The sequence below is a fragment of the Cryptomeria japonica genome, chromosome 4 (genome assembly GCF_030272615.1).
Source record: "Cryptomeria japonica chromosome 4, Sugi_1.0, whole genome shotgun sequence".
Classification (NCBI taxonomy): Eukaryota; Viridiplantae; Streptophyta; class Pinopsida; order Cupressales; family Cupressaceae; genus Cryptomeria; species Cryptomeria japonica.
In genome coordinates this window covers 605,487,909-605,515,802 of record NC_081408.1, presented here as the reverse complement: position 1 = coordinate 605,515,802, position 27,894 = coordinate 605,487,909, and the positions used below count along the sequence as shown (strand labels likewise).

The 27,894-nt window shown below is 35.3% G+C and overlaps 1 protein-coding gene across 1 annotated transcript; it reads right to left on the bottom strand.

Annotated features, from left to right (window-relative positions):
* Positions 1–577: 577 nt before the first annotated feature.
* Positions 578–3,375, bottom strand: LOC131061108 (extensin-2). Its single transcript, XM_057994619.2, has 2 exons — positions 1,130–3,375; positions 578–1,001 (listed from the first exon to the last, which is right to left on the bottom strand). Exon 1 carries the CDS (start codon positions 3,227–3,229, stop codon positions 1,187–1,189), a length of 2,043 nt encoding a protein of 680 aa, XP_057850602.2. The 5' UTR covers positions 3,230–3,375; the 3' UTR covers positions 578–1,001; positions 1,130–1,186.
* Between the last annotated feature and the right edge of the window lie 24,519 nt (positions 3,376–27,894).

The following is a 27,894-nucleotide window of genomic DNA, read 5'->3' as shown; positions in this document are numbered from 1 at the left end:
TTAGGTTGTATATTAGTGCTTTGAATTAAAGAGTGATTTATTTCATGTATACTAATATGGTCTGTGAAAACATCTCTGAATACTAAGGATGTCAAACACTTGCACGATTCAAACTGACTGCACTATAATGATGTCTTACAAACATAATATAATTAAATCTTATTATTTTGGATGATGTGTATGATTCAGTTTAATTATGATGCATTCTATTATCATTTTAAAATTAGTTTTGATATAATATTTGAATGAATTTTAAACTAGTAACAGTTTGTAGAAGTGTTATCAAATGATTGATAGATTCAGATATTCATAGTCATGGTGACCAAATACTATATAGAATGACATTAAAAACATAAATCTATAACATTTAATCTATAATACTTAAAAAATGTGTGTTTATTGACCATTTGGTAGTTACTTCAGCTATACTTACTAGCATTTAAAACCATTGCCTTTGTAAAAAATAACCCATCAAATTACCAATTAGTTCAAACACCTCTTCTCCAAACTTTAATTGGGAAAAGATAACTAACAAAATGTTCACAGAAGATGCTTTCAGATCATTCGGAATAAAAGATTGAAAATCAATGGGCTTATTAGCTGGCACTTTATTCAATTCTATTCAATAGCACAGCCATGAATAAACGAATTCCTCTCAATGCTGAATGGAAATAGAACAGAGAGCATAAAAAGAGACCCCTAATCTTCACTGCTGAAGGCAGCCAAATCTTTCTTCACACCTTTCATTGTGCTTCAGTTTCTCTTCAAAGACCCCATCTGAACGAAACTAATACCAATCAGCCTATTACTAACAAGTACAACTAGCAATACTGATCTACTCAAGTTCATAAATCTTGCAGTGACATATGAGATAAGCCTTCTCAACAGTGTTATTGTAACACCAGCTGCATTGTCAAACAATAAATAAGATGGAGGTGGTACTCCAACAAAGATTGTTGTTTTACTCCAGCTGACAGTTATTGCATTGCATATTTCGCTACCTACAAAACGTCAAAAAAAAAAAGAAAAAGAAAAGGGAAATCTTTAGTTCGTAGTTATCATAAGTAATGCCTTGAAAAAACTGATTTGTAAGGGATTACATTCATGAAAACGGTTAAAAAATACTCACCTATTGGAAGGGAAAACTCTTTGTGACAGCAGTCTATAGTGGTGCAGGTGGAGAATGTTAATAGTATGGGGAAAGAGGAGAAGGAGATGGAGGAGGAGGCGACTTGTAGTAATATGGTGGTGGTGGGGAAGGAGATGGAGGTGGTGGAGACTTGTAGTAGTATGGAGGTGGAGGTGAAGGGGATGGTGGTGGAGGAGACTTGTAATAGTAGGGAGGTGGGGATGAAGGAGATGGTGGGGGAGGAGACTTGTAGTAGTAAGGAGGTGGTGGTGAAGGGGATGGAGGAGGAGGAGACTTGTAGAAATAGGGAGGTGGAGGTGAAGGGGATGGAGGAGGGGGTGACTTGTAGTAGTAAGGTGGAGGAGGTGAAGGAGATGGTGGAGGAGGAGACTTGTAGTAGTATGGTGGAGGGGGGGATGGTGATGGAGGAGGGGGTGACTTGTAGTAATAAGGAGGTGGAGGTGAAGGGGATGGAGGAGGAGGAGGAGAAGGTGATGGTGGTGGTGGGGACTTGTAATAGTATGGTGGTGGAGGAGAAGGTGATGGCGGAGGAGGGGACTTGTAGTAGTATGGTGGGGGAGGGGATGGTGATGGCGGAGGTGGGGACTTGTAGTAGTATGGAGGAGGAGGAGAAGGTGATGGTGGGGGTGGGGACTTGTAGTAGTATGGTGGTGGAGGTGATGGTGAGGGAGGGGGTGGAGACTTGTAGTAATAAGGAGGAGGAGGAGATGATGATGAAGGGGGTGGAGATTTGTAGTAGTATGGTGGAGGTGGAGATGGTGATGGAGGGGGAGGTGACTTGTAGTAGTAGGGTGGTGGAGGTGAGGGAGATGGAGGAGGAGGTGACTTGTAGTAATAGGGTGGTGGTGGTGAGGGAGATGGTGGAGGGGGTGACTTGTAGTAGTACACTGGAGATGGTGATGGTGATGGAGGAGGGGGTGACTTATAGTAATAGGGAGGTGGAGGTGAAGGGGATGGAGGAGGAGGTGATTTGTAGTAGTATGGGGGAGGAGGAGAGGGTGATGGTGGTGGTGGGGACTTGTAATAGTATGTCGGTGGAGGAGGGGATTTGTAATAGTATGATGGATGAGAGGATGGTGATGGTGGAGGTGGAGACTTATAGTAATATGGTAGATGGGGTGGTGGTGATGGTGGAAGTGGGGACTTGTGGTGTTTTTGATGGTGGTGGTGCTTATGATGGTGGTGTTTGTGATGGGGAGACTTGTAGTAGCAAGGTGGAGGAAAGTATGCTGATGGTGGAGGTGGGGACTTGTAATAATATGGTAGGGGAAGTGAAGGTGATGGAGGAGGTGGGGACTTGTAATAATATGGAGGGGGAGGAGAAGGTGATGGTGGAGGTGGAGACTTGTAGTAGTATGGTGGTGGAGGCGATGGTGAGGGTGGTGGAGGCGATGGTGGTGGAGGAGACTTGTAGTAATAAGGAGGAGGTGGAGATGGTGAGGGAGGGGGTGGAGACTTATAGTAGTAAGGAGGAGGAGGAGATTGTGATGGAGGGGGTGGAGACTTATAGTAGTAAGGAGGAGGAGGAGATGGTGATGGTGGGGGTGGAGACTTGTAGTAGTAAGGAGGAGGTGGAGATGGTGATGGTGGAGGTGGGGACTTATAGTAGTAAGGGGGAGGAGGAGATGGTGAGGGAGGAGGTGGGGACTTGTAGTAGTAAGGAGGAGGAGATGGTGATGGAGGTGGTGGAGACTTGTAGTAATAAGGTGGAGGAGGAGATGGTGATGGTAGTGGCGGAGACTTGTAATAGTAAGGTGGAGGAGGAGATGGTGATGGTGGGGGTGGGGATTTGTAGTAATAAGGGGGAGGAGGAGACGGTGAGGGAGGGGGTGAAGACTTGTAATAGTAAGGGGGAGGAGGAGATGGTGATGGAGGGGGTGGAGACTTGTAGTAATAAGGAGGAGGAGGAGATGGTGATGGTGGTGGTGGAGGGGGGGATTTGTACTCATATTCACTCAGAGTAGGGCCCTCTGCATTTGCAGAAGCAGCATTGCTAATACTGGCAATGAATCCCACCAGCAGCACTGCAATAAGCCTGGGGCAGAGGCCACCGCCTCCTCCCCATTGGAACTCCACCATTCTCGAGCCACAACACCAGTACCCAATGTCTGTGCTTATCTACTGCACTTCACAGAACCAGCTCTGCTTTTTCTTGTAGAGGAGCACAGAAACTCCTTCCTCTGAAATCCAAATCAACTTCTGATTTTTGTTGCAGAGGAGCACAGAAACTCCTATCTGATATCCAAAACAAACGCAAGGAAGTGTTTATATAGCACAGATCCAAGAGACAACTTGCATTCATTTTGACTATTTCCAAGGGAAATCACCATTGTCTCTCAAACAAAGTAAATTACAAGCCAAAAAAAAGCATTTACAGTCATAAGCGAAGCATTTCAAGTCTCTAGCAAAGTATTTACAGTGGCCAGCAAAATAAATTAGTCAACAATAACCAGTGGCACCATTTTTAAGTTAGCTTATTAATTTAGCCCGAGTCAACTGGCGGCTTGAGAGTAGAAGCCCACATGGCTTGGCCTCAATTTATATTTTATTTACATGACCTTACTTTATTATTTTATTTACGCCAGCAATGTAGCTTACTGTTCTCCATACCTACTCGTCGAGTTTAGAGTTGGTAACGCTCATGCAATAGCTGGATTTGCTGCATACGAGTAATCATAACATTAATATAAGATGTTTATATACTGAAAATCTGCACAGTCAACTTTCTCCTGCACAAGGAAGAACTTTCCAAGCATCGGATGCATGATAAAGAGTTCTGTTGTTGCATGTGTTAATTTATTTTTTTAATTGGCATTTTCTTCAAATTTCTTAACTGACTTTGTCTTGAGCATTGATCAGAGATATTAATATAGGTATGCATAATATGGAAGCATGGAGGAGGCACACCATGTTAAATAGAGTTCCTCCAAAATTAATGTATTCCTAAGTATGGAATACCATGATTGTAGGATATCTTAAAAAGTTATTTGTTTAAAAGGTGAAGAAACTTTCAAGCAACTGTAATTGGCAAGTGATAAGTGATAAATAGGTTATGGATTTTTGTCAAGAATAAGAATTGAATGTTATTTTAGAGTATGTGTTGTTTTAAAAATATTTGTATCTAGTTTGAGAAGGCTGTAATTTTGTTGAGGAAGAAGGAATAATTTAGAGTTCAATTGGGATGAAGATGTGAATAACGTGTTCAATGATCTACACAAAGCAGTTAACTTCACTCATGTATCTTAGATCCAAAGACATGTCATTCCCTAGGAGAAGACACCTCTGTAAAGCTCCCAAGAGCATGATTAGTTTGGTAGATATTCTTGATGACTGTATTCATTTAAAAGATTCAAAGAGCATAAAATAGCCCTAGTTTTCTTTATAATATTTGAGGATGTAAAAAAAATTGAAACAATCTTGAGATTAAGAGAATAAGTTTCTAAATATTTTAAGAAGGGCTCTATGGTTGAAGGCATTGGGAATTTTAGATATGCTTGTGGGTACACCCTTGCTAAACCTCATTCTTTGGCTAGAGGTACCATTGTTTCTAAATACAATGTTAAAATCTATTTAGATTAGATTCTATACAAGAAATGTTGGGTTACACATTAAGGTGGACACAACCAAAAGGTTAAGAATGCTATAAGTGTTAGAAAGTGTATATCTTCATATGATGAATTAATGGATATAGTGTTGCTTCTTGGATATGGCTCACGAATTGTTCATGTTGCAAGTGAGCCCATAATTATTGTTGTGAGTTTTCCAAAGTATTCAATAACCTTTATTTGATCTTGTTGGTGTAAGTTACATTCCTAATTTTAAAGATTGTGGTAATATAATATGATTATGATATGGATATCATTTCTTCATATTATAGTAGCAAACCTTTGAAGATCCATATAGAGCTTTATGTAACTATTGCATTAAAATGATGTTTTGGTTGATATTGTCTTGCATTTGCATATGATTGATTTTTATGCTACCTAGTGTGATTTGTAGAAATATTTCAAGCAATATTTAGTCAAGATAACTACTTTGAGTATTACCTATAAGTCCTAAATAATGGGTCTATAGTTAACTATACTTCACATTATTGGGATATAAACATTGGATAAATGTTCATTTTGGTAGATGCATAGGAAAATCGTTATGGGCTAAAGCAAGGAAAATCGTTATGGGTTAAAGCAAGGAAAATCTAAGATGATTTGTAGAGAGGGGACTTAGAATTCAAATATTTCATTCTAAACTTGCATATAAAGTATTGAGAAATCATTGTGAAATGTGGTAATAATTATTTTATCTTAATTGTATGAACAACATTTGTATAAAATTCCATTGGGTTTATAACTAGTGAAGTTTGTTATAATGACATTGTCTAAAGTTACAATCACTGTCTACCAATAATGATCTTGATGATTAAATATACATTAGAAAGATAAATAGAGTATAGTGTACCTATAAAATAGAATTATTAATATGTTTGTTCTAAGTACCCTTTTATGATTGTGCAGATGTTCAAAGTGAGAGAAAATGTCTATATATCCTTTGAAAACCCTAATCACGTTATAAGCATTAATTTTCTAAATATTGGTAGACTAACATATAGAACTTGTAAAGTCTTATGCCATATGAAAAATATGATGTTATAAACACGACAACCTTGTCATTGTCCTTGGTACATGTATGGTAGAATTGACATCATATTTTCATGATTGTCTGCTTAAAAATAGCAGGAATAAATAAGGATCTAAAAGCTAAATTTGTTGTGTCATTGATATAATCAAAATATTAGTGTTGGAATCTAGTAATGATGTTTGGGGATGATATTATCTATATGGATTTGGTTATTCTCAATTCATGGAATGTTACTATGTGAGAATACATGTTCTTAGGTTGAGTATAGAAAGATAAAATTATTGTAGGGTAATGAAAACTATGTATGGTCTTGCCACTACACCTATTGAGTGTATTATGTTACATATTCTAGAATTATTGGTGGCATGCGTTGATTGTGAGATCCTTGATTGAATTCATAGAGGAAGGAAGTCTTCTTTAGCTATCTTGGGTATGATCTAAGTATTAATAATTACTAAGTCAAAGGTATACCTAGTTATCAATACATATAAGGTCACATGTATTGCCTCTATGGCTCATTGATGTCTATTTCTAAGCTATATGATAATGGTCAATATATTTCATTTGATAAGTAATCCATCGACCCTCAACATCAATGAGATGAACCTATAAGATATTTTTGGATGCTCATGTATAATTATGAATAATAAAGGTTGGTGAGGTCTAAATGGATATCTTGATGTCATTAGATGGAATTGTTATAGTTCAATATTACTAAATTGGGAACTAGGTTGGGTTTTCCTAAATGCTATTAAGCATTATTAACTAATGAGAATTATTTAAGGGAACTACCTTGGGATAAACAATAGTAAGCAATAAAACTCAATGAGCTGTAGCTTTTTAAAAAAAATGGGTATTGACAAATAGTTATCTATTAGTCTATTTGGTTTTAATCCTTTACATTGTATCTCTTCTATAGTGTTCTATGTATTTCACTCAATGAGTAGTGTTATTTGAGTGGTTGTGAAACCCCTAGGTATATAAACCTATGTGAACGTTCCTTGAGAGAGATATTGTGAGGAGAAATACATGAGATGTTTGATCCCATTTGGAAGTGGGTATATATGCACTCCTTAGGAAATGGATGCCAATATGGGAGGGTTTAGGGGATAACTCTAGGGTTGGAGGTTGTTCCTAAACTTGACTATCTCTCCCTTTTTCAATATGTTTTTGATAGTTCTGATACTTAATATAAGTACAGATCCGATAGCCAACAAGATGAGAGGGGGGGGGGGTGAATCATACAAACTTAATCATCAATGAAAACATCAGATTCAACCTCGGTAACATATATCAGTCATAGAATAAAAACTGTCAAACATGCAAACTCAAAAGCATATGAACAATATAAACCTCATAACACTAGATTTAACGTGGAAACCCAAATAGGGAAAAACCACTGTGGGATTTCGGACCCACTAAGAAATATACTCTTCTAGAGTATGCTCGGTTAAAAGCCAATCCTGTTAAAGATTACAAAACACATTGCTAGATGTGACCCGGTTAAGGGATTTCCCTCAGATTTGTTAGGATCTTCACTTTGTTAGAAGTGACCTTGTCAAAGGATTTCAAACACTCATTTAGAATGTCACCTTGTTAGAGGATTTACTTATAAGACTGTTAAGTCCACTCGGTTAAGAGATTTCCTGTTACTTTCACAAGCTAACAGTAATACAATCTATCTGCAACTTTACATCTAAAATGCTAAAGCAGATTCTTATTTGTTCAACACAATCTAGACATAGAACTATTCTTGTCTATCTACTGGGCATCAATACTCTGTTATTCCAACAGGTCTTCAAGCTTCTATGCTCGGTGATCACTATGTAGCATCCATGTGCATACACTTGCCCATGTCCACTGTTTATCAACAGTTCCTTATTTATAAACAATCATCTAACCACTTAATCTCCTTGATCACATTTCCCATGATCAATCATAGCCATCAGATCTTCAATCTTGTCCAAGTTCATTGTATCTTACGATCTAAAAAACGTTTTACCATGCCTCGGAACTTGCACAATCATCTTGGAACTTGTGTTAGGGTAATGCGGTTCAATCTGAGCTATAGATCTTCTTGCCGACTTTCCATTGCCTTAGATTTGTTAACAAACTTCTTCCACAGCTTGCCAATCATTGATCCACTCCAGCTCATCATCTTCTTTCATTAAATATCACATGTAAACATTTAATGCATTCTGTTATAGCTCGGTTACAACTCGGTGAATACTAAACTTTACTCGGTAGACATTTTGTCTTCATTAACCAACTGCGATAACCTTAGGGTTTCCCGACTAGGTTCTTTGCCTGATAACATAGTGTAGTATTAACCTTTACATTTTACAACATATGTATGATGTTAAAACAATCTAAAACATCAAGATCTCATCATTGTCTGACTCGGTAGAGTTGCCCATTGAATAACTTATCCCTTTATTCATCATATTCTTTCCTGTGTCTTTACCGACTTTTTTATAATCTTCATATCATATTTCTTAAGATATGGCAACATCATACTGAATTAGAAAATCAATTTCTTGACATCAATGACAAAATAATAATATCAAGACAGTAAAACATCTTTAATCAGTTATGTCCATAATCATCAACAACCTTCTCAATATCCTTGTTATATTGCCAACAATCTCCCCCTTTGGCATTGATGGCAAAACCAATTGATTTGACCATTAATAATTCAGATTGCTGTGATTCTGAAATGCTGAAATGCTCTCCCCCATACATCAGACTTCTCTTCTGGTTTTCTCTCAATCTTCTCAGGTCTTCTCCTCCTTGGGTAGGTCTTCTCCCCCTCGTAGTCTTCTCCCCCTTTGACAACAATGCCAAAAAGAAAGGAACTAAAACTTAAGTTGTTTCTGTAAGAAGTTATTTCCTGCTAATGTGTATCAACTGAGTCTTGGTCAGAGCATTTGTTTACAATTCCTGTTCCCTATATCGTTTTCTGTATTATCCCAATATTGTTCCAGTACACTTTCAAAAAAGCATTCTTAAAGTGTATCACTCCAGCATCAGCTCCCTAAAAGATATTCAATAGATTCATCGAAGTGATGCTTTCATCGAACTCGGTCAATGAGTAAGAGATAGGGGTAGGACCCCTAACTTACTTCTAAGATATTCAAAAGTGTCCTTTGGTAGTGGCTTGGTGAAGATATCAACTATTTGTTCCTTTGTGTTAACATATTCCAACACCACTTTCTTTTCATGAGCTTCTTCTCTAAGATAATGATATTTGATAGATATGTGCTTTGTCTTAGAGTGCATAACAGGGTTCTTTGAAATATTAATGGCACTAGTATTGTCACAAAATATAGTTACTGGCTCGGTAACTTTCTCATTTATACCTTCCAACAATTGTTTGATCCATGCAATGTTGGTACAATTCAGTGTTGCAACAACATATTCAGCTTCGACTGTTGACTGAGAAACACATCCTTGTTTCTTGCTAAGCCAACTCACTAGTCTTTCTCCTAAGAAGAAAGCTCCTCCACTTGTGCTTTTCCTGTCATCAATGTTTCCTGCCCAATCAGCATCAGTATAGACTTTCAAATCAAAATCATTCCCTTTCTGATATACTAAGCCATAATCTTCAGTGCCTTTCAAGTATCTGAAAATTCTTTTGATTGCTGTCATGTGTATTTCCTTAGGATCTACAGAGAATCTTGCAACAATACCTACGGCATGTGTTATATCAGGCCTGCTGTGAACAACATATTGTAGTTTTCCAATCATGGATCGGTAGAGTGTCTCATCAACAGATGCAGATTCATCATTCTTTGATAGTTTGCAGTTTGTAGTCATAGGAGTACTTACTGGCTTTGAATCCTCCATTCCAAATTTCTTCAAGATTTCCTTTATGTATTTGGATTGAGTAATGAAAATTTCATTTTCCATTTGCAGTATCTGTAAGCCTATAAAATACTTTATCTCACCGATTAATGACATCTCAAATTCTTTGCTCATTTCATTACCAAAGTTCTTGCATAAAGAGTCATTTCCACAAAATATAATATCATCAACAAATATGGCTGAGATTAGTATTCCATTTTCATCATTCTTCATGTACATGTTGTTGTTCTCACTTGTCCTTATAAAACCAATCTTAATCAAATAAAAGTGCAGTCTTTCATACCATGCTCCAGGTGCTTGTTTCAGACCATATAAAGCTTTGTTCAATTTACATACCTGATCTTTATTATTGTCTTCCACAAATCCTTCAGGTTGTTCAATGAAAACTTCTTCTTCTAATATTCCATTCAGAAATGCAGATTTGACATCCATTTGATATACCTTGAAGTTTTTGAAAGCAGCATATGCCAGCAATGTTCTAACTCCTTCAAGTCTGGCAACAGGTGCAAAAGTCTCACCATAATCAATTCCTTCTTCTTGGGCATAACCTTTACAAACCAATCTTGCTTTGTTCCGAATGACCTCTCCTTTCTCATTTAGCTTGTTTCTGAAGATCCACTTTGTACGGATTACATTTTTGTCCTTAGGTCTTGGGACTAGTGTCCATGTGTCATTCTTCTTGATTTGATCAATCTCTTCAGTCATAGTATTTATCCAGTCTTCACTGTTGAATGCCTCTTTTACTATTCTTGGTTCAAATTTAGATATCAAACATGTGTTCTATCTCAGTTTGTTCCTTGTCATCACTGGATCATCCTTATCTCCTATAATGTGACTTGGTGCATGATGTCTTCTGACATATTTGGCTAATACAGGCTCGGTAGGCTCTGTATGATCCTCTTCATCACTCAGTAACTGGATATCTTCCTCATTTCCTTCAACAGTTATCTCGGTAGGACTTTTCGGTTGCACATAGACAAATTCATCATAGTCTTCTGGTTCTTTGGAATTCCTGTCATTAGTTCTTTCTGCAAATTCATCAATTTTCACATTTGCACTTTCTACTATTTTGTTAGATGATTTGATCAGACATTTAAATGCTTTGCTTCTAGAAGAATATCCTAGAAATGTTCCTTCTTCTCTTTTCTGATCAAACTTGCCATTTCTGTCATCTTTATGAACATAGCATTTGCTTCCAAAGATCTTAAAATAACTTACGTTAGGTTTCTTGCCATACCAGATTTCATAAAGTGTCTTCAAAGTACCTTTCTTATATTGAACTCGGTTCAAGGTGTAAACAGCTGTGCTTATTGCTTCTCTCCAAAATGTTTGTGGAACCTTCTTCTCAATCATCAGTGTTCTAGCACAATCCACAATAGATTTGTTTCTTCTTTCAGCTATTCCATTCTGTTGTGGAGTCCTCGGTGCAGAGACTTGTCTTTTAATACCATGATCATTGCAAAATAGGTTGAACTCATCAGATGTGAACTCTTCTCCTCTATCTGATCTAAGACATTTCAGTTGTCTTCCTGTTTCATTTTCAACTCTAGCCTTGTACCACTTAAACATTTGAAAAGCTTTTGATTTTTCTTTTAAAAACATTACTGACATCATCCTTGAATAATCATCCACAAATAATATGAAATACTTATCACCATAATAACTTTGAACTTTCATAGGACCACAAAGATCAGTGTGTACAAGATCTAAAATTCCCTTAGAAGTGTAGGACTTACTTGTAAAGCTGGATCTTGTCATCTTGCCCATTTGGCATCCTCGACACATAGTATTCTCAGGTTTTTCAAGACTCGGTAGACCTCTTACTCTGTGCTTCTTACTTATCTTGATCAGATTATCAAAATTAACATGACAAAACCTTTTATGCCATAACTAGGTGTTATCAATCTTTGCATGCAAGAACTTGTTGTGAGTAGAGTCAAGGTGAAATGTATTACCTTTTGTTTGTGTCCCTGTAGCAGCTAACTTTCCATTTTTGTCATGAACTTTGACAATTCCTTTCTGAAATTTCTATTTGGTAACCTGTGTTATTTAGCTGTGCTACACTCAACAAATTATATTTCAAACCTTCAACCCAATAAACATCATTGCATCTTGCTTTATCAAGAAGTGTTATGGATCCTTTACCTCTTACCAGACATGGTGCATCATTACCAAATCTAACATAGCCTCCATCATAATCTTCTAACATAACAAACTTGTGTTTATCTCCTGTCATATGATGTGAGCATCCACTATCTATAATCCAAGAATCGTTAGTGTTTATGTGAGATATTAGGGCTTTTTCTTCATACCTTTATTCATCTGATCCATCCTTGATAGCCACATAAACAACTTTCTCTGTATCAGTCTCATATGATCTATCATCTTCAAATTCCTCATCAGCAATTAAGCAGGTCTTTCTATCTCTTCTTCTGAAGTCTCGGCGACCTCTGTAATGATTATCTTTCTGTCTGTCATCTCGGTAATCTCTCTTTTTAGTGAAATCATTGTTAGGACAGTTAGAAGCCATATGTCCAATCTTATCACAATTGAAACATTTCAAGGGTAGTTTTCCCTTATACTTACCTTTGCCTCTTGGTAACCTTTTGGCCAATAGTGCTTCAAACTCTTCTTGTTTTCTGATTTCTTCATATAGTTTGTGTACCTCCTCCATGTTCTTCCGAAATCTTTCACTTGCTCCACTATGATCTCCTCCAGAGTACTTATAATTTCTTTCATTGTAATCATTAGATTCATTCAAATGAAAAGAACTAAATGTAGATTCAACTTTATTTACCGATGACCCACTGTTATCAAAATTACTTAACTCAAATGCATGTAGCTTACCAATAGTAGCATCCAAGGAAACTGTCATATTAGGTATAGACCTCAATTCATTGATTGTAGAGACTCGGATTGCATAGGCAGGTAGAAGGGTTCTTAACAACTTACTTGTCACATCCTTTTCTTCAATAGTTCCTCCTGCTCCCTTGATTTGATTTACAATCTCCTTTAGTCTTGTACTGTACTAGGTTATGTTCTCACCTTCATTCATCCTCATAGATTCAAGTTGTCCTCTTAGACTATCAACTTTTGCTCTTTGAACATGTTCATCTCCTCCATATACAGATATGAGCTTAGTCCACATAGCCTTCGCATCATTGCAGCCTTCTAGATCTTTAAACTCAGAATCGGTCAATGCATATGTTATTTCAATCATTGCTTGAATGTGTTCTTGCTTTGCCTTTATCTCTTCCATAGTCAATGGATAGGTGCTCGGTGTAACAAAATCATTCTCCAGATAGTATATAGCATATTCTCCAACTCCTGATAGATGTAGCTTCATCCTTTTCTGCAATGTAGAGAAACTTGACTTATTCAGCTTAGGTGCATCCCTCTTATACATCTTTAGATCTTTAACTCAAGTGCCTTTAAACTTTCCTTTCGGAGTCCAAGGCTCTGATACCAATTGATAGTTCTAATACTTAATATAAGTACAGATCCGATAACCAACAAGATGAGAGGGGGGGGGGTGAATCAAACAAACTTAATCATCAATGAAAACATCAGATTCAACCTCGGTAACATATATCAGTCATAGAATAAAAATTGTCAAACATGCAAACTCAAAAGCATATGAACAATATAAACCTCATAACACCATATTTAACGTGGAAACCCAAATAGGGAAAAACCACTGTGGGATTTCGGACCCACTAAGAAATATACTCTTCTAGAGTGTGCTCGGTTAAAAGCCAATCCTGTTAAAGATTACAAAACACATTGCTAGATGTGACCCGGTTAAGGGATTTCCCTCAGATCTGTTAGGATCTTCACTTTGTTAGAAGTGACCTTGTCAAAGGATTTCAAACACTCATTTAGAATGTCACCTTGTTAGAGGATTTACTTATAAGACTGTTAAGTCCACTCGGTTAAGAGATTTCCTATTAATTTCACAAGCTAACAGTAATACAATCTATCTGCAACTTTACATCTAAAATGCTAAAGCAGATTCTTTTTTGTTCAACACAATCTATACATAGAACTATTCTTGTCTATCTGCTGGGCATCAATACTTTGTTATTCCAACATGTCTTCTGTGCTCGGTGATCACTATATAGCATCCCTGTGCATACACTTGCCTGCGTCCACTGTTTATCAACAGTTCCTTATTTATAAACAATCATCTAACCGCTTAATCTCCTTGATCACATTTCCCATGATCAATCATAGCCACCAGATCTTCAATCTTGTCCAGGTTCATTGTATCTTACGATCTGAAAAACGTTTTACCCTGCCTCGGAACTTGCACAATCATCTTGGAACTTGTGTTAGAGTAATGCGGTTCAATCTGAGCTGTAGATCTTCTTGCCAACTTTCCATTGCCTTAGATTTGTTAACAAACTTCTTCCATGGCTTGCCAATCATTGATCCGCTCCAGCTCATCAGCTTCTTTCATTAAATATCACATGTAAACATTTAATGCATTCTGTTATAGCTCGATTACAACTCGGTGAATACTAAACTTTACTCGGTAGACATTCTGTCTTCATTAACCGACTGTGATAACCTTAGGGTTTACCGACTAGGTTCTTTGCCTAATAACATAGTGTAGTATTAACCTTTACATTTTACAACATATGTATGATGTTAAAACAATCTAAAACATCAAGATCTCATCATTGTCTGACTCAGTAGAGTTGCCCATTGAATAACTTATCCCTTTATTCATCATATTCTTTCCTATGTCTTTACCGACTTCTTTATAATCTTCATATCATATTTCTTAAGATATGGCAACATCATACTGAATTAGAAAATCAATTTCTTGACATCAATGACAAAATAATAATATCAAGACACTAAAACATCTTTAATCAGTTATGTCCATAATCATCAACAACCTTCTCAATATCCTTGTTATATTGCCAACAGTTTCTCCATGAGGCTAAATTTGCATGATGACAATGATCTTACCCTATAATCAATATATCCCCAATATATAGGCCCAAGCTAATAGTTCAAAGGTATATGTAGGAAGATGAGGGACCAGGAAGCGGTCATGCCACTTTTTCCACCCATCTAAGAAATAACACGAGCACATTATAATGCACTCAATTTTTCTTGGCATTAAAAATAAAATAAGATGTAAAACTCATTTCAAATCAACCTCCAAAATAATAGTCTGCAGTGTTGGAGAAGCATGCTGACATTTGGGAAATCTACATATCATTTCTATTTCATCACTAGATCACTGCCAAAATGCCACTATGATATCCTTGAGGTTAATGAGGTAAGATTTCTTCATTTTTAATATAAAATTTGATTAAATAGCTTGATAGAAATGGTTTTGAGTGAATTTTGATTAATTTATAGGAATTGGGAATCCCCCAATAGTTGATGAAAAATCTCATTCCCCAATTCATAAAAACCCTAGTGGAGAATAACCACAACAAACCCATTTGATAATGCCTTAACATCCTTCCAAGACACAAGAAAGTATATTAGTGCAAATAAAAAACAACAAGAAAGAATTTGAGACAATAATTAAATCATTGAAAGATCCATTAAGAACAATCTCCCATTGACTTACCCTTGCCAGTTTGATTGAATGTATCACCTCTTAAATAGATTCAATGAGTGGCAAAAATAACGCTTACTTAAGAAAGAGGGTATAATCAAGACAAAATTGTGTAAACAAATTATCGTATAAACAAATAAAATTAAAATATATCAAAGTCTACCTTGTGGATTGTTCACTGACCCGCAAATAAATGCACCCCTACACGACACTTGCAAGAGGTTCTCTATCTGTTGATTCCACCACTAAGGGATAAGAAATAATTTTGGGATAGGTGGTGGATGATTTTTACCCATCCTCCATGTAATGACAATGAGCTCCCATAGTATTTTTTTAGGAAATTATATTGTAGGTTTGTCCTCAATGATATCTCAAACTACTTTAACATGTGGGAGTTCTAGGGTAGATGTGGTGCATTGTGTAGGACAAAGTGGGGGCATAATGTACCCAAAACTAAGCACCCAAACTCATTGCTAGGATAAACATTGGTCATGTCACAATCCTTTTTGTTGTGAAGGAGGGTGTTGATTGTAATAAAATTTCAGGGTCAGAGCGTTCACCTTGCATCTGGCATCCCTCCAAAGCTTGATTGCATGACAGTGTCAAGTCCATAGGTATGTAACTAGGAAAGAAATAAGAAATATTGCACATTTAGATAATTCAACCTCATATGAATGGTAATCTTAAAAGTCACATTAGATGTTGAATACATTAATTTTGGGCCTTCAACATTACTACTTATCAATCAAAGTGGTTATACATCTTACAATGAGATAATATTGACTATCTTTAATCATTAAATATTTAAAAAATAATTTTAGGTAGAATTTTGGCAATTTAATATCATTGTTTCATTTTTAGATGACAAATCTAGTTAATATTCCTCTTGGTATACATACCACAATATGGCATGGTGTTGTTGCAATAGTAATATCTTCGATTCCTTTGATGGAGGTTTGTGCCAAATTAGGAAATTTCATATTTTATTTTGTGTTTTATCAATCTATTTGTAAAAATTGAATGATATTCACTTTTAGTAACTTGATGCTTTCGATAGGGGTTCTCAACTCTAGATCATGAAACTTCCCCTCTTATAGAAGAAGATAAACAATATTTTCTTCAGATTGATTATAAGATCGTTGTAAGTGATTGTTAAGTTACACATGTCATGATATAATTCAATTTTTATATGTATTAATGTGTATACTTTTGATTGTATTAGGTGAACCTCCAAAAAACTTTAGAGAGAATATTGAGTTAGCAGGTTCAAAATAAATCATCATTGTATGCCTCTCTATCAGCTTGACAATCAAACGTGGTGGGTGATATCTTCTGTCGCCTTATAAGGAAGTGATTATGTTCGGAGAATTTGTTGTATACCTATATAATAGTTTTATACATATATTTTTGTATTATAAATATGTAACATGGTACACCTATATGAATTTATTGGACCATGCTCTCAACTAAAGACTAGCCCAATCCAAGAGACAACTTGCATTCATTTTGATGGTGTCCCAAGGAAATCACCATAATCTCTCAAACAAACTAAATTACAAGCCAAAAAATAAGCATTTACAACCACAAGCAAAATAAACTAGTCAACAATAACCATATTTTAGTTACTTATTAATTTAGCAGGAGTCAACTGACGGTTTGAGAGTAGAAGCCCACATGGCTTGGCCTCAATTTATATTTTATTTACTTGACATTAATTTATTATTTTTATTTACTTGACCTTAATTTATTATTTTATTTACACCAACAATTTATGCTTACTGTTCTCCATATTTACTCATCAAGTTTAGATTTGGTAATGCCCATGCAATATGAGTAATCATAACACTAGCATACCTATATTTTTAGAAATTTAAGTAGAGTACACTGAGAAATATCAAGTTTCAAAATATGGAATATTTATATGTTCAATGATAAAGTATGAAGTGCAATAAAATTCAATGATCGATGATGATTTTAATTTAATTTTGGTTAAATTTGAATTAATGATAATTAAAATGAGATAAAGAAAATATCATACTTTTTAGAGGTATAATAACAACATTTGTAAAATATTATGCAAATAAAAAATTTGGAATCATTTATCAAAATGATATTTAAAAAATGGAAAAAAAATCACTTGACTAATCATTCACGGAGTAGTAATAACTATTGAACAACATCTATACTATATTATAATCATTGAATTTAGCCATAGATACAATGCGTAAATAGGTTTTCAAAATTTGTGTCAAGTTTTACTTTGTTAACCATTTATGCACTGGTAATATCTCTTCATTTTCAATATCATGAAGAAGAGCCTGAACTTTGATTGTTATGTTGGACTTCACAACATATAATGTAGGTATATCATAGTGAGCATGTAACAACCCGAACAATGCACCGTGAATATGATTGAATAATTAAACTTAAAACTAGCAAGCAACCATTCTTCAAGTGTCCCGTGTGAAAACTAATTCATGATTGTCCCTTAAGAAATCTCATGAACTTCATACTAAGTTGTTCAGATAGGTTGTGTTTTTTGATTGTCACTATTGGCCTAATAGTGACATTTCATATACATCTAGCAAGGTCTTTGTCTTGAAGCTCATGGTATTGAGAAATTGGCCCGTCACATTAATTTATAATCTCAATTTGTAAATTATGTTTTTTTACATCTAAGTTCATTTTCACTTTGGAACCATAGAGGAAGTTAAAGTATAAAGCATAATTATCGATTTTTTTATTTATTATTCTTTGGTCCATTTTTGTCAATTCTATTGATCATTTTTTCTCTCAACCAATAGCAGACACTTAATTCCTCTATACAAAGGATGGTGTTGAGTGGAAGACGGTAGTGGTTCTTTTTCAACCAATTGGACATCCATGCACGTACATTACGTGACAGGTTTCTCACCTGCAAGGAGATTATTTTTAGCTTTAAAATCAATATTGAATAGTAGAAGATAAATATTTTAAACTTAAAGGCAATATATGTTAAAGTGAGGTTATTGGATAAATTTCTAGAAAATTTCTTCATTTAAAGTAAATGTATGTTGTTAAATAGGAAATGTATGTTGTTAAATAGGAAATAAAGTAGAGCAACATATATCCAACATTTATCTTGTCATAACAAAAAAAATGATGCAAGGTTACATGATGTATATTTAGAAAATGCTATATATTTCAATTTTTTTTTCCATTTGAAGTAAATGTATGTAGTTAAATAATAAATAGATTATAATAACATATATGTAGTATAACTAAAAAATGATACTTTAATATTAAATTATTATTAAGATATTAATTAAATTGTATATATTTATCAATATCAAATTATTATTGAGATATTACTATACTTTTGTATTTTTATATTTCTATTAAACTCTTCAACATTAATTTTTTTTATTAAGACTAATTATTGTTATATCATTATATATTTATATTACTATATTACTCATAGTGAGAATGTGTAAATAAGTTTGTAAAAAATACAAATGAAGAAGCGATACAAGGATGTTAGCAATTATTATCATGGTTGAAAATCACACATTTATTATTGATAATTTATTTCATATTATTTGAAGAAAGATATATTACATCAATTATCTTCTAATATTTTAATCTATTTTCTTCGGTCTTTCGCTTTGCAAGTTGTCTACCTTTTTTCATCTTTTCATAACGATCAAATGAGAATGTTGACATTATTTTGAGACTTTCCAAAGACTTTACATGAGACATTGTCATGCATGTTAATCTTGTTCTTTCTTATGGTCCTATACCAATTGTGGCTTTTGGTAGAGTCAACCCTTGAGATTTATGTATTGTTAATGCCCATGCCAACCTTAGTGGTAATTGAAGTGTTATGTCCCTTTGTATTGTTGTTATTGGAATTTTATTTGGATGATGATAGTCAAATGGTATTCTCGAATAATGGTCAAATTCAACCATTATATATGTTGTTGGTTTAGGTGGAGAACTTCCTGGTTTCTTAATAATTTTTTGAATATATCCTAGAGCTCCATTTACAAGTCTTGCTTGTATCCAAAGATCTTTAATGTATACACAACGAATGAATTCAACTGGAAAATAGAGAGATAATCTTAATACACAATTGGGTAAGTGCACAAAGATGGTGTGCAAAAAGGGTGGTATAAGTGGACACTTTTTTTTCTGAAATCAAGTGAGCCTGAACTTGGAGGCGAAAGTTGAAAGCCATCCACTCAAGATATGAAGATAATCAAAGAACAAATATTATCGTAATCTGAATCCATTTACCAAAATACTAAACTTTTTCAAAATTGGATAAGATTAAGGGGGTCAAATCCTTCATGCACGAAAAACAAACCCTGATTTTTTCTAAAAAACAAACCCTGATTTTTTCTAAAAAACAAACCCTGATTTTTTCTAAAAAACATAACATAGCGTCTGACGTGCGCATAAAAGAAGTCATAGTTAGATTTAGTAGTTTGACAAATCCTTTGGCAGAAAGATAGTTAAGAGTGAGCACTAGAAGTTGAGTATTTTTTATGTAATTTTTTGCTGATTATTTGTTTTTTTGATGATTTTTCCAATCAAGCACATCCTGAAAATTAGGTATCTGTTCATGCGCGAAGCATAACTTGCAGCAAAACAATCGAAAATACAATATTTTTTTTCTTTTTTTGTAAAGAATCAAGTGCACTACAATAATATATAAAGTTTTTTAAATTTGGATAGGTATATCAAAAGTTATTAAATAAATGGTACATGTATGTCTCTGAGAACTATGGAGACACTGGTAAAAGAAATTCAATAATAATATGTTAAATTGTTGTTCAAATTTTTAAAAAATTATATGGTTAGAAAGCTCAGAAGATGAGTGAAAATATGGTGGCAATTTTAGAAATACCCACTTGATGATGACAAAGTTGAGAAACCAAGTTGATAAAACAAAACACGTCAAAAAGGAGGGAAATGGAGGGAAATCAAACTTCCAACCCACAACTTTGTCATCCAGGCCTATTCACAAGCCTAAACAGTCAAAAGAACGTATGGGCTCCCTATACTATAAACAACGTGTACGGGGTACTTTTAAAACAAAACCACGTACGGGGTGTCTTTACAATAAGCAACGCGTATGCATTGCTACCCGTGTTTAAAATGTGGGTGTGTACATACATCAATGTAAACGTATAATATGTAAAATATGATATTTCATGTATATATATATATTATATATGTGTATATAATATAGATTATATATGTATATAGTATATATAATATATAATATATTATATATTATAATAATATATAATATAAATTATGTATATACACACACACACATATGTGTGTATGTATGTGTATTGCCTTTTGATATATTATGTGTATTATATGTATATGTATATGTATGTATATTGATATATATTGTCTTTTGATATCTTATTGTACTGTATTATATTCCTCTCTCTCTCTCTCTCTCTCTCTCTCTCTCTCTCTCTCTCTCTCTCTCTCTCTCTTAGGACCCCACATAACACCCAATGACCTCTTTTGACCGTGTATGATATCTCAAGGGGTCAAATGGTGTCTTAAGGGGTCATATGGTGTTTTAACACATGTGTGGCTCAATTAGGACCCCACGTGACCCCTAATGACATCATGTGACATGTCTTTCTCTCCCCCCATCTCCCTCCCTCCCTTTTCTTTCCCTCTATCTCCCTCCCTCCCTTCCTCCCCCATCTCTCTCCCTCCCTCTCCCTCCCTCCCTCTCTCCCTTTCTCTGAACCCCACATAACACAACATGACCCTTTAGGAGCATATGATGTCCTAAGAGGTCATACGATGTCCCGAGGTGACAAGATGAACCGTTATTACAATATAGAAAGCAGTGCCAATACTGCTTACAAAATTCGATACCTAAGGGGTCATATAGTGTCCTAAGTGGTCATAGGACACCATATGACCCCTTAGAACACCATACGACCCATAACGACACCATATGGTGTCTTAAGGGGTCATATATTGTCTTAAAGGGTGGTAGGACACAATATGACCCCTAAGGACACATTACATGACCCATAACGACACCTAAGGGGTCATAGGACACTGTATGACCCCACATTACACCACATGACCCTTTAGGAGCATATGACATCCTAAGGGGTCATAGCGTATCCTAAGGTGGCAAGATGAACAATTATTATAATATAAAGAGAAGTACCAATACTTCTTAAAAGAACAATAAACCAACATTCTCCCCCTCTCTCCCTTCCTCCATACCCCTTCCCTCTCTCTCTTCTTCTCTCCATCCCCACTCTTTCTCTCTCCCTACCCCCTTTATCTCCCTTACTTTATATCATTGTATTGCAATTAGGTCTGCCATGTAGTGGTCACCATTTGGATGAACAGTAGGCCTAATAATCCCAAGGTCCATAGTTTGAGAAGTAGAGGCTATGCTTTCCCTGATATTCTTAGCATTTTAATCAGTGTACAAAACCCATTGTGCATCATCCCTCAACCACACTCCTCTTGTTGTTGGGCTTTGGGAAATCTTTGGTAATGCACATTTTTTCTTTCCAATTTGTTCCCCTGCAATTCTCAGAATACTAAGAGCCACACAACAAAGTTGTTTCCAAGCTGACGGTCTAGCTAATGGTCTCAAATAAATATTCTCACATTTTGCAGTCATGTCAAATAAATAAGAGTTCTTTAAAAGATGCGTGTATAGATATTTTATTAATTATAATTAAACTTTAATCTCTCTCTCTCTCTCTCTCTCTCTCTCTCTCTCTCTCTCTCCTTCCCTCCCCCTCCCCCCCCTCTCTCTCTCTCTCTCCCTCCCCCCTCCCCCCTCTCTCCCTCTCTCATCTCTCCCTCTCCCCCTCTCTCTCTCCCTCTCTCTCCCTCTCTCCCTTTTCCATCCTCTCCCTCTCTCCCTTTCTCTCTCTCTCTCTCTCTCTCTCTCTCTCTCTCTCTCTCTCTCTCTCTCTCTCTCTCTCTCTCTCTCTCTCTCTCTCTCTCTCTCTCTCTCTCTCTCTCTCTCTCCCTCCCCCTCTCCCTCTCCCTTCCCCTCTCCCTCTCTCTCCCTCCCTTTTCATTCACATTTTCTTTATTACAAAAAGCATGTAGGAGGTATTGGGACTATTAGTTCGCTGGTCTGCTAAACATTTTTAAGGCCTAACAGAGCGTATGGGGTCTTTATACACTTAAAGCATGTATGGGGTACCAAGAATATTAATGTTGGTCTATAAACATTAAAAAGGGCCTAACAACGTGTACAAGATTACTAAAAAGACCATGTACGTGGTACTGGGACATATACTTTTAGTTGCCCAACCACCTCAACGACCTCAAAAGAAGTTTTTGAGTTTGTTGAAGGCCCCACTGCAACTGTGTCTGCACTTCTGTGACTATTTATACATAGAAGTAAGTAAATTTTTTATTTTTTCATGATTTCAAATGATTGAATTGTTGTTCTTATTATTTTTGTCAATGTTATTATGTTTGTTTAATAGTTTTGATTATTAGAAAAAATGATAATTCTCAAATTTACGATTATTTGATTGTTTATGAACTTTTGTTTACATATATATGTAATATGATTCTATTTAGGACAACTGATATCAACCATGGGAAATAACAAGCGATGAACGATGGAACAACAAGAGGTTGAAAAGGAAAGACAAAGACAACATATGAAGAAATTACATGACATAAGAAAAATGGGACAAGAAGGTATGTCATCCTCAAAATCTCAATTCGATTTACCAAACAAACATAATGCACCTAATGCAATTGAAGAAGAGACGTTTGATTTACCGTATGAACCTAATGCAATTGAAAAATAGATCACATTGAATAATCAATTAAATGATGAACATACACCTGCTCTATTTGATGAATTGAATGTACCTAATGCACGCAATGCACCAATGTTAACACCTCTTGAATCATTCGTAGAAAACCAAAGCATGTAGTTGACATTGATGAGAATATATTGAAGCCAATGCCTGATAAAATGAATGAAAGAACATGTAGGAGAATGGTTAAAAGAATATGGCAAAATTATTTTGAAAACTTAAATCAAACTGCAAGATGTCAATTAATTGTTCAAATGATTAAAAATTTTAATTTTTGAGAGATAATGAAAATTCTAGGCCTAAGATCATCCGAAAGTAATAGCGAAAGAACTATTGTGAGAAATCTATTTGATGCATATCAAGCTATTGGTTCAAAATCACGTACTAAAGATTCTAATGTTACTCGATGTGTCATTACATCAATCAAAGATGTGATGAAGAAAATTAAAAAAGATTGTTTGATAAGCAAAACAAGTAAGTCATTAAACGTTAGTAGAACAATATTAAGTAAGGCATTATAGAAGCAGGAAAAAATAGAGGAACCTAACAATAATTCTCTTTAGGCATTCTCGGGTAGACTACCATGCAAAGACAAGGTTGTTGATGCACTAAGAACATTAATTGAAATTTTTTGGCATGACAACACAAGAGTTTCTCCCAACCAAAGAGATGTTATTAGAAGGTGAATCAGATCTACAAATCGTGAGCCACATGCCAAACACTATTTGGATATGACTCAAACAAAATTTTATGAAAGATTCCTTGAAAAGTTTCCTCAAATAAGAATTTGTCAAAGATTATTTGAAATGGCAAAAAAATTTTATATTAAGATTAATCATGTATGCACCACGTGTTGTTGTAGGATGCATATTGAATTTTCCATGCACTATGATATTTTTTCGTCATATTTGCTCTACTTTGCACACTAATGATGTTTTGCAAGAATGCAATATACAAGCACCTCCTAAGTCTGCAAGATAATTTATTTCAAGTGTGCTATGTAATAGACACGATGGTTGCATTTATTACATGATGCCTTGTTTGGAAGGTTCTAGTGCCATATGTGGTGGTTTGCAACGTTTACCAAGATGTGTACATTTGGAGAGCACACATGAAATTGGTACAAAACTAGTTTCTTTTGGAAAATACAAGACAATCACATATGGAGTTAAAGATGGAAAAGATTTGAAGAGATGTGAGTTAGTGAAAAATGATATGTGTAACTGAATTTATGAAAATGTTTCAAGAGAAACTAGTTTATGAGTACATAATGTATACACATAGAGCTCGATGGTTAGATGAGAAATTCAAGTTATGTAAGGACACATTTCCTCTTGGCACCATTGCCTCTATCATTGATTTTGCTGAAAATTATACACTACAACCTCAAAATGAAGTGCAATCTATGTTTTATCATTCTACACAAGTTTCAATTTTTTTACACATAACATTCATGCATGCAGATGATAGTACAAAGGAGGATAGAAAGGTTGTAAGAGAGTATCACTTATACATAAGTGATGATCGTACTCATTCATCGGAGTTTGTACAAGGATGTTTTAAGTTTTCTATGATAATTTAAAGGAAAGAAACATACAATACAATCGACACTTAATATGGTTAGATAATTGCACCGTACAATTCAAGAATGCAAGGATGTTTTATTGGTTGACAAGGATGCATATGACAAGCAGTGTACACCATTTTTGGAATTTCACTGAGGCTGGACATGGTAAGGGAGAGAACAATGGTGCAGGAGCCTGTGTAAAAAGAGCCCTAGCTAGAGAAGAATTGAAGTACGAAGGTGGTGTTGAGTTGATAGATGCAAAAACAATTGTGCGATGGTGTAACTCTATGATAGGTCCAGGTAATCCAGGTACGTCAATGGTTCGTAGATATTTTTGGTTGATAACTGAATCTAACATTGAAAACTATCTAGATTATTGTACAGTTGCAGGATCGAGTGACATGCACTCATTTATGAGTTCAAATGCAAGTTCACTAGTAATTTATATGAGACAGATGGTATGTTTTTTCTCTTCATGCATGTATTTTTTATGGGAAGTGAATCACAAGAGTGGGTTGACAAATGGTCTTGTAGACCGTTGGTTCCCATTGATACATATCAAATTCCCAAAGCACTAAAATTGAACCAGATGGAGACATCAGTGGATTTTGACCATGTATCCAACCTAGTGGATTCAGGTGAATTTTTGAATTAATTTTTTTGCAAGTATTCTTTTTGGTTCATTTTGTTGTACATCACACTTTATTTTTGGTATTAATTATCACTTTATAAAATGCAGGTCATGTGTATGCAGTTGAGCTGCAGAAGAGAACAATGAAGAAGGAACATGTTACTTTTTGTGTCGTTGTGTTGAGCCTAAAAGAAAATTGACAACCATAATCATTGACGGAGAGGGTATTGAGTACCCAATAAGGTCTATTGTCATGACAGGAACATGGCTTAGGAGATACCTTATCAAGAATTCTGATGTTTGGTTGTTCGAGGACTTTGAAACACACAGACATATTCTTCATTTCTCTAACCTTGTTGTTGCAACAAATATTCCTTTGATGAAGTATCATGGTAGACCTCATAACAAGATTTTATGGAAAGTTTGTGAATTTGACCATGAGGCAATACTTGACACAATACGGGTTAGAGCCGATCCTAAAGGCTCACTTGATTGATTCTACGGTTCAGAGTAGAATGATTTTGAGATTTTTGTATATATCGTCGACATATTGTTCTATATTCATTTTTTGTATATATAAATGCCCATGAGCTGATTTGTACATGTTTAGGGGCTAATTTTGTATATTTAAATGGCCATGAGCTGATTTGTACATATTTAGATGCCAGAATTTGTATATTAAAATGGCGATGAGTTGAATCGCACATATTTAAATGCTAAATTTTGTATAAAAGCCCATGAGATGATTTGTAACACATTTTTTTGTAAATTTAAATAGCCAAGAGCTGAGTTGTCCATATTTAGAGGTAAAATTTTTAATAATATGTGACAATGTTTTGTGACTATTTTTTGTGACTCTGTTTTGAGTTTATGTGATGTGATAAGGTCAATCATGAGCATTCTTGATTCTTGTATAACTATGGAGAATTATTTGAGTCATTATTGGGTCATGAGAGTCATAGATTGAGTCTAGATATAATTTGAGCAAAAATTGTCATTATTGTCAAAAAAGTTGTCAAAAAATGTTGTCAAGAAACTTCTGTATCGCGTCAGTAGGGTATGGCTCTCGATTTTCTGGTGCATTGGGAGGCACAATAGGAGAATGCCTAGCGAACACGTTCATGATGTTGGTTTGTACCCACGATGAACGAAATCAAATCTAGCCTAGCTTGCAACTTTGCATTGCATGCCATTGACGGTTTTTGCAGTAGGTGAAAAAATGCTACCATTTAAAAATGGCTCTAAGTCGTCAGAAACCAAGATAGGTCATTGTAGATGAGCCTCACATGACCCTATAGGTTCAAACAGATTGATCATATGCATCTTGAATTGCAAGAAATAGTCTGTCAAAGTTTGACAATTTTTTGGACTCAGTGTACTTGAGAGATTGCACTGGTAGGGTATGGCTCTTGACGTTCCGATGCTTTGGGAGGCACGACAGGAGCATGCCTAGCATAAACCTACCCACCCAAACACTCTCATGATGTTGGTTTGTGCACATGATGAACGAAATCAATTTTAGCCTATCTTGCAACTTTGCATTGCATACCACTAACAGTTTTTGCAGTAGGTGAAAAAACACTACCATTTGAAAATGACTCCAATTCGTCAGAAACTGAGATAGGTCATTGTAGACGAGCCTCACATGACCTTATAGGTTTAAACAAATCGATCATATGCATCCCAAATTGCAAAAAGTAGTTTGCCAAAGTTTGACAATATTTTGGACTCAGGGCACTTGAGAGATCACCCTGGTAGGGTATGGCTCTTGACGTTTCGATGCATTGGGAGGCAAAATAGGAGCATGGATAGCATAAAAATGCCCACAAGGATGCACTTGTGATGTTGGTTTGTGCCCATGATGAAAAAAATCAAATCTAGTCTATCTTGCAACTTTGCATTGCATGCCACTGACAGTTTTTGCAGTAGGTGAATAAACACTACCATTTGAAAATGGCTGCGAGTCGTGAGAAACTGAGATAGGTCATTGTAGAGGAGCCTCATGCAACCCTATAGATTCAAACAGATTGATCATATGCATCCTGGATTGGGAGAAACAGTTTGTCAAAGTTTGATAATTGTTTGGACTCAGGGCACTTGAGAGATCGGGCCGGTAGGGTATGGTTCTCGACGTTCTGATGCTTTGGGAGGCACGACAGGAGAATGCCTAGTATAAACCTACCCACTTGGAAGTGCTCGTGACGTTGGTTTGTGCACACGACGAACAAAATCAATTCTAGCCTATCTTGCAACTTTGACAACAACTGAGCAATTTTGACAACAATTGAGCAACTTTTACACCTTTAATCCAAATGACTCCAAACTTTCACAAATGGCTTCAAATGATCATTAATGGTCCCAAATTACCTTATTTAGATAAAACAATGGTAAAACAAGATGAGAACCAAACTTTGACCATTGCGAGCATGAGGGTTTTCTCGCACCACACACATTGACAAATATAAATGAACATAATCAAAAGAATCCATTGATCATTACCATGGATCAAATCTCATCGTTACCATTGAATTTAATTTTCATTGAAACAAAGAGTTTTGTAGGGTTAATTCAACATTTTAGAAAGTTTATCAAATCATATTCCACGATTGCAATATTTTATATCATAGATTT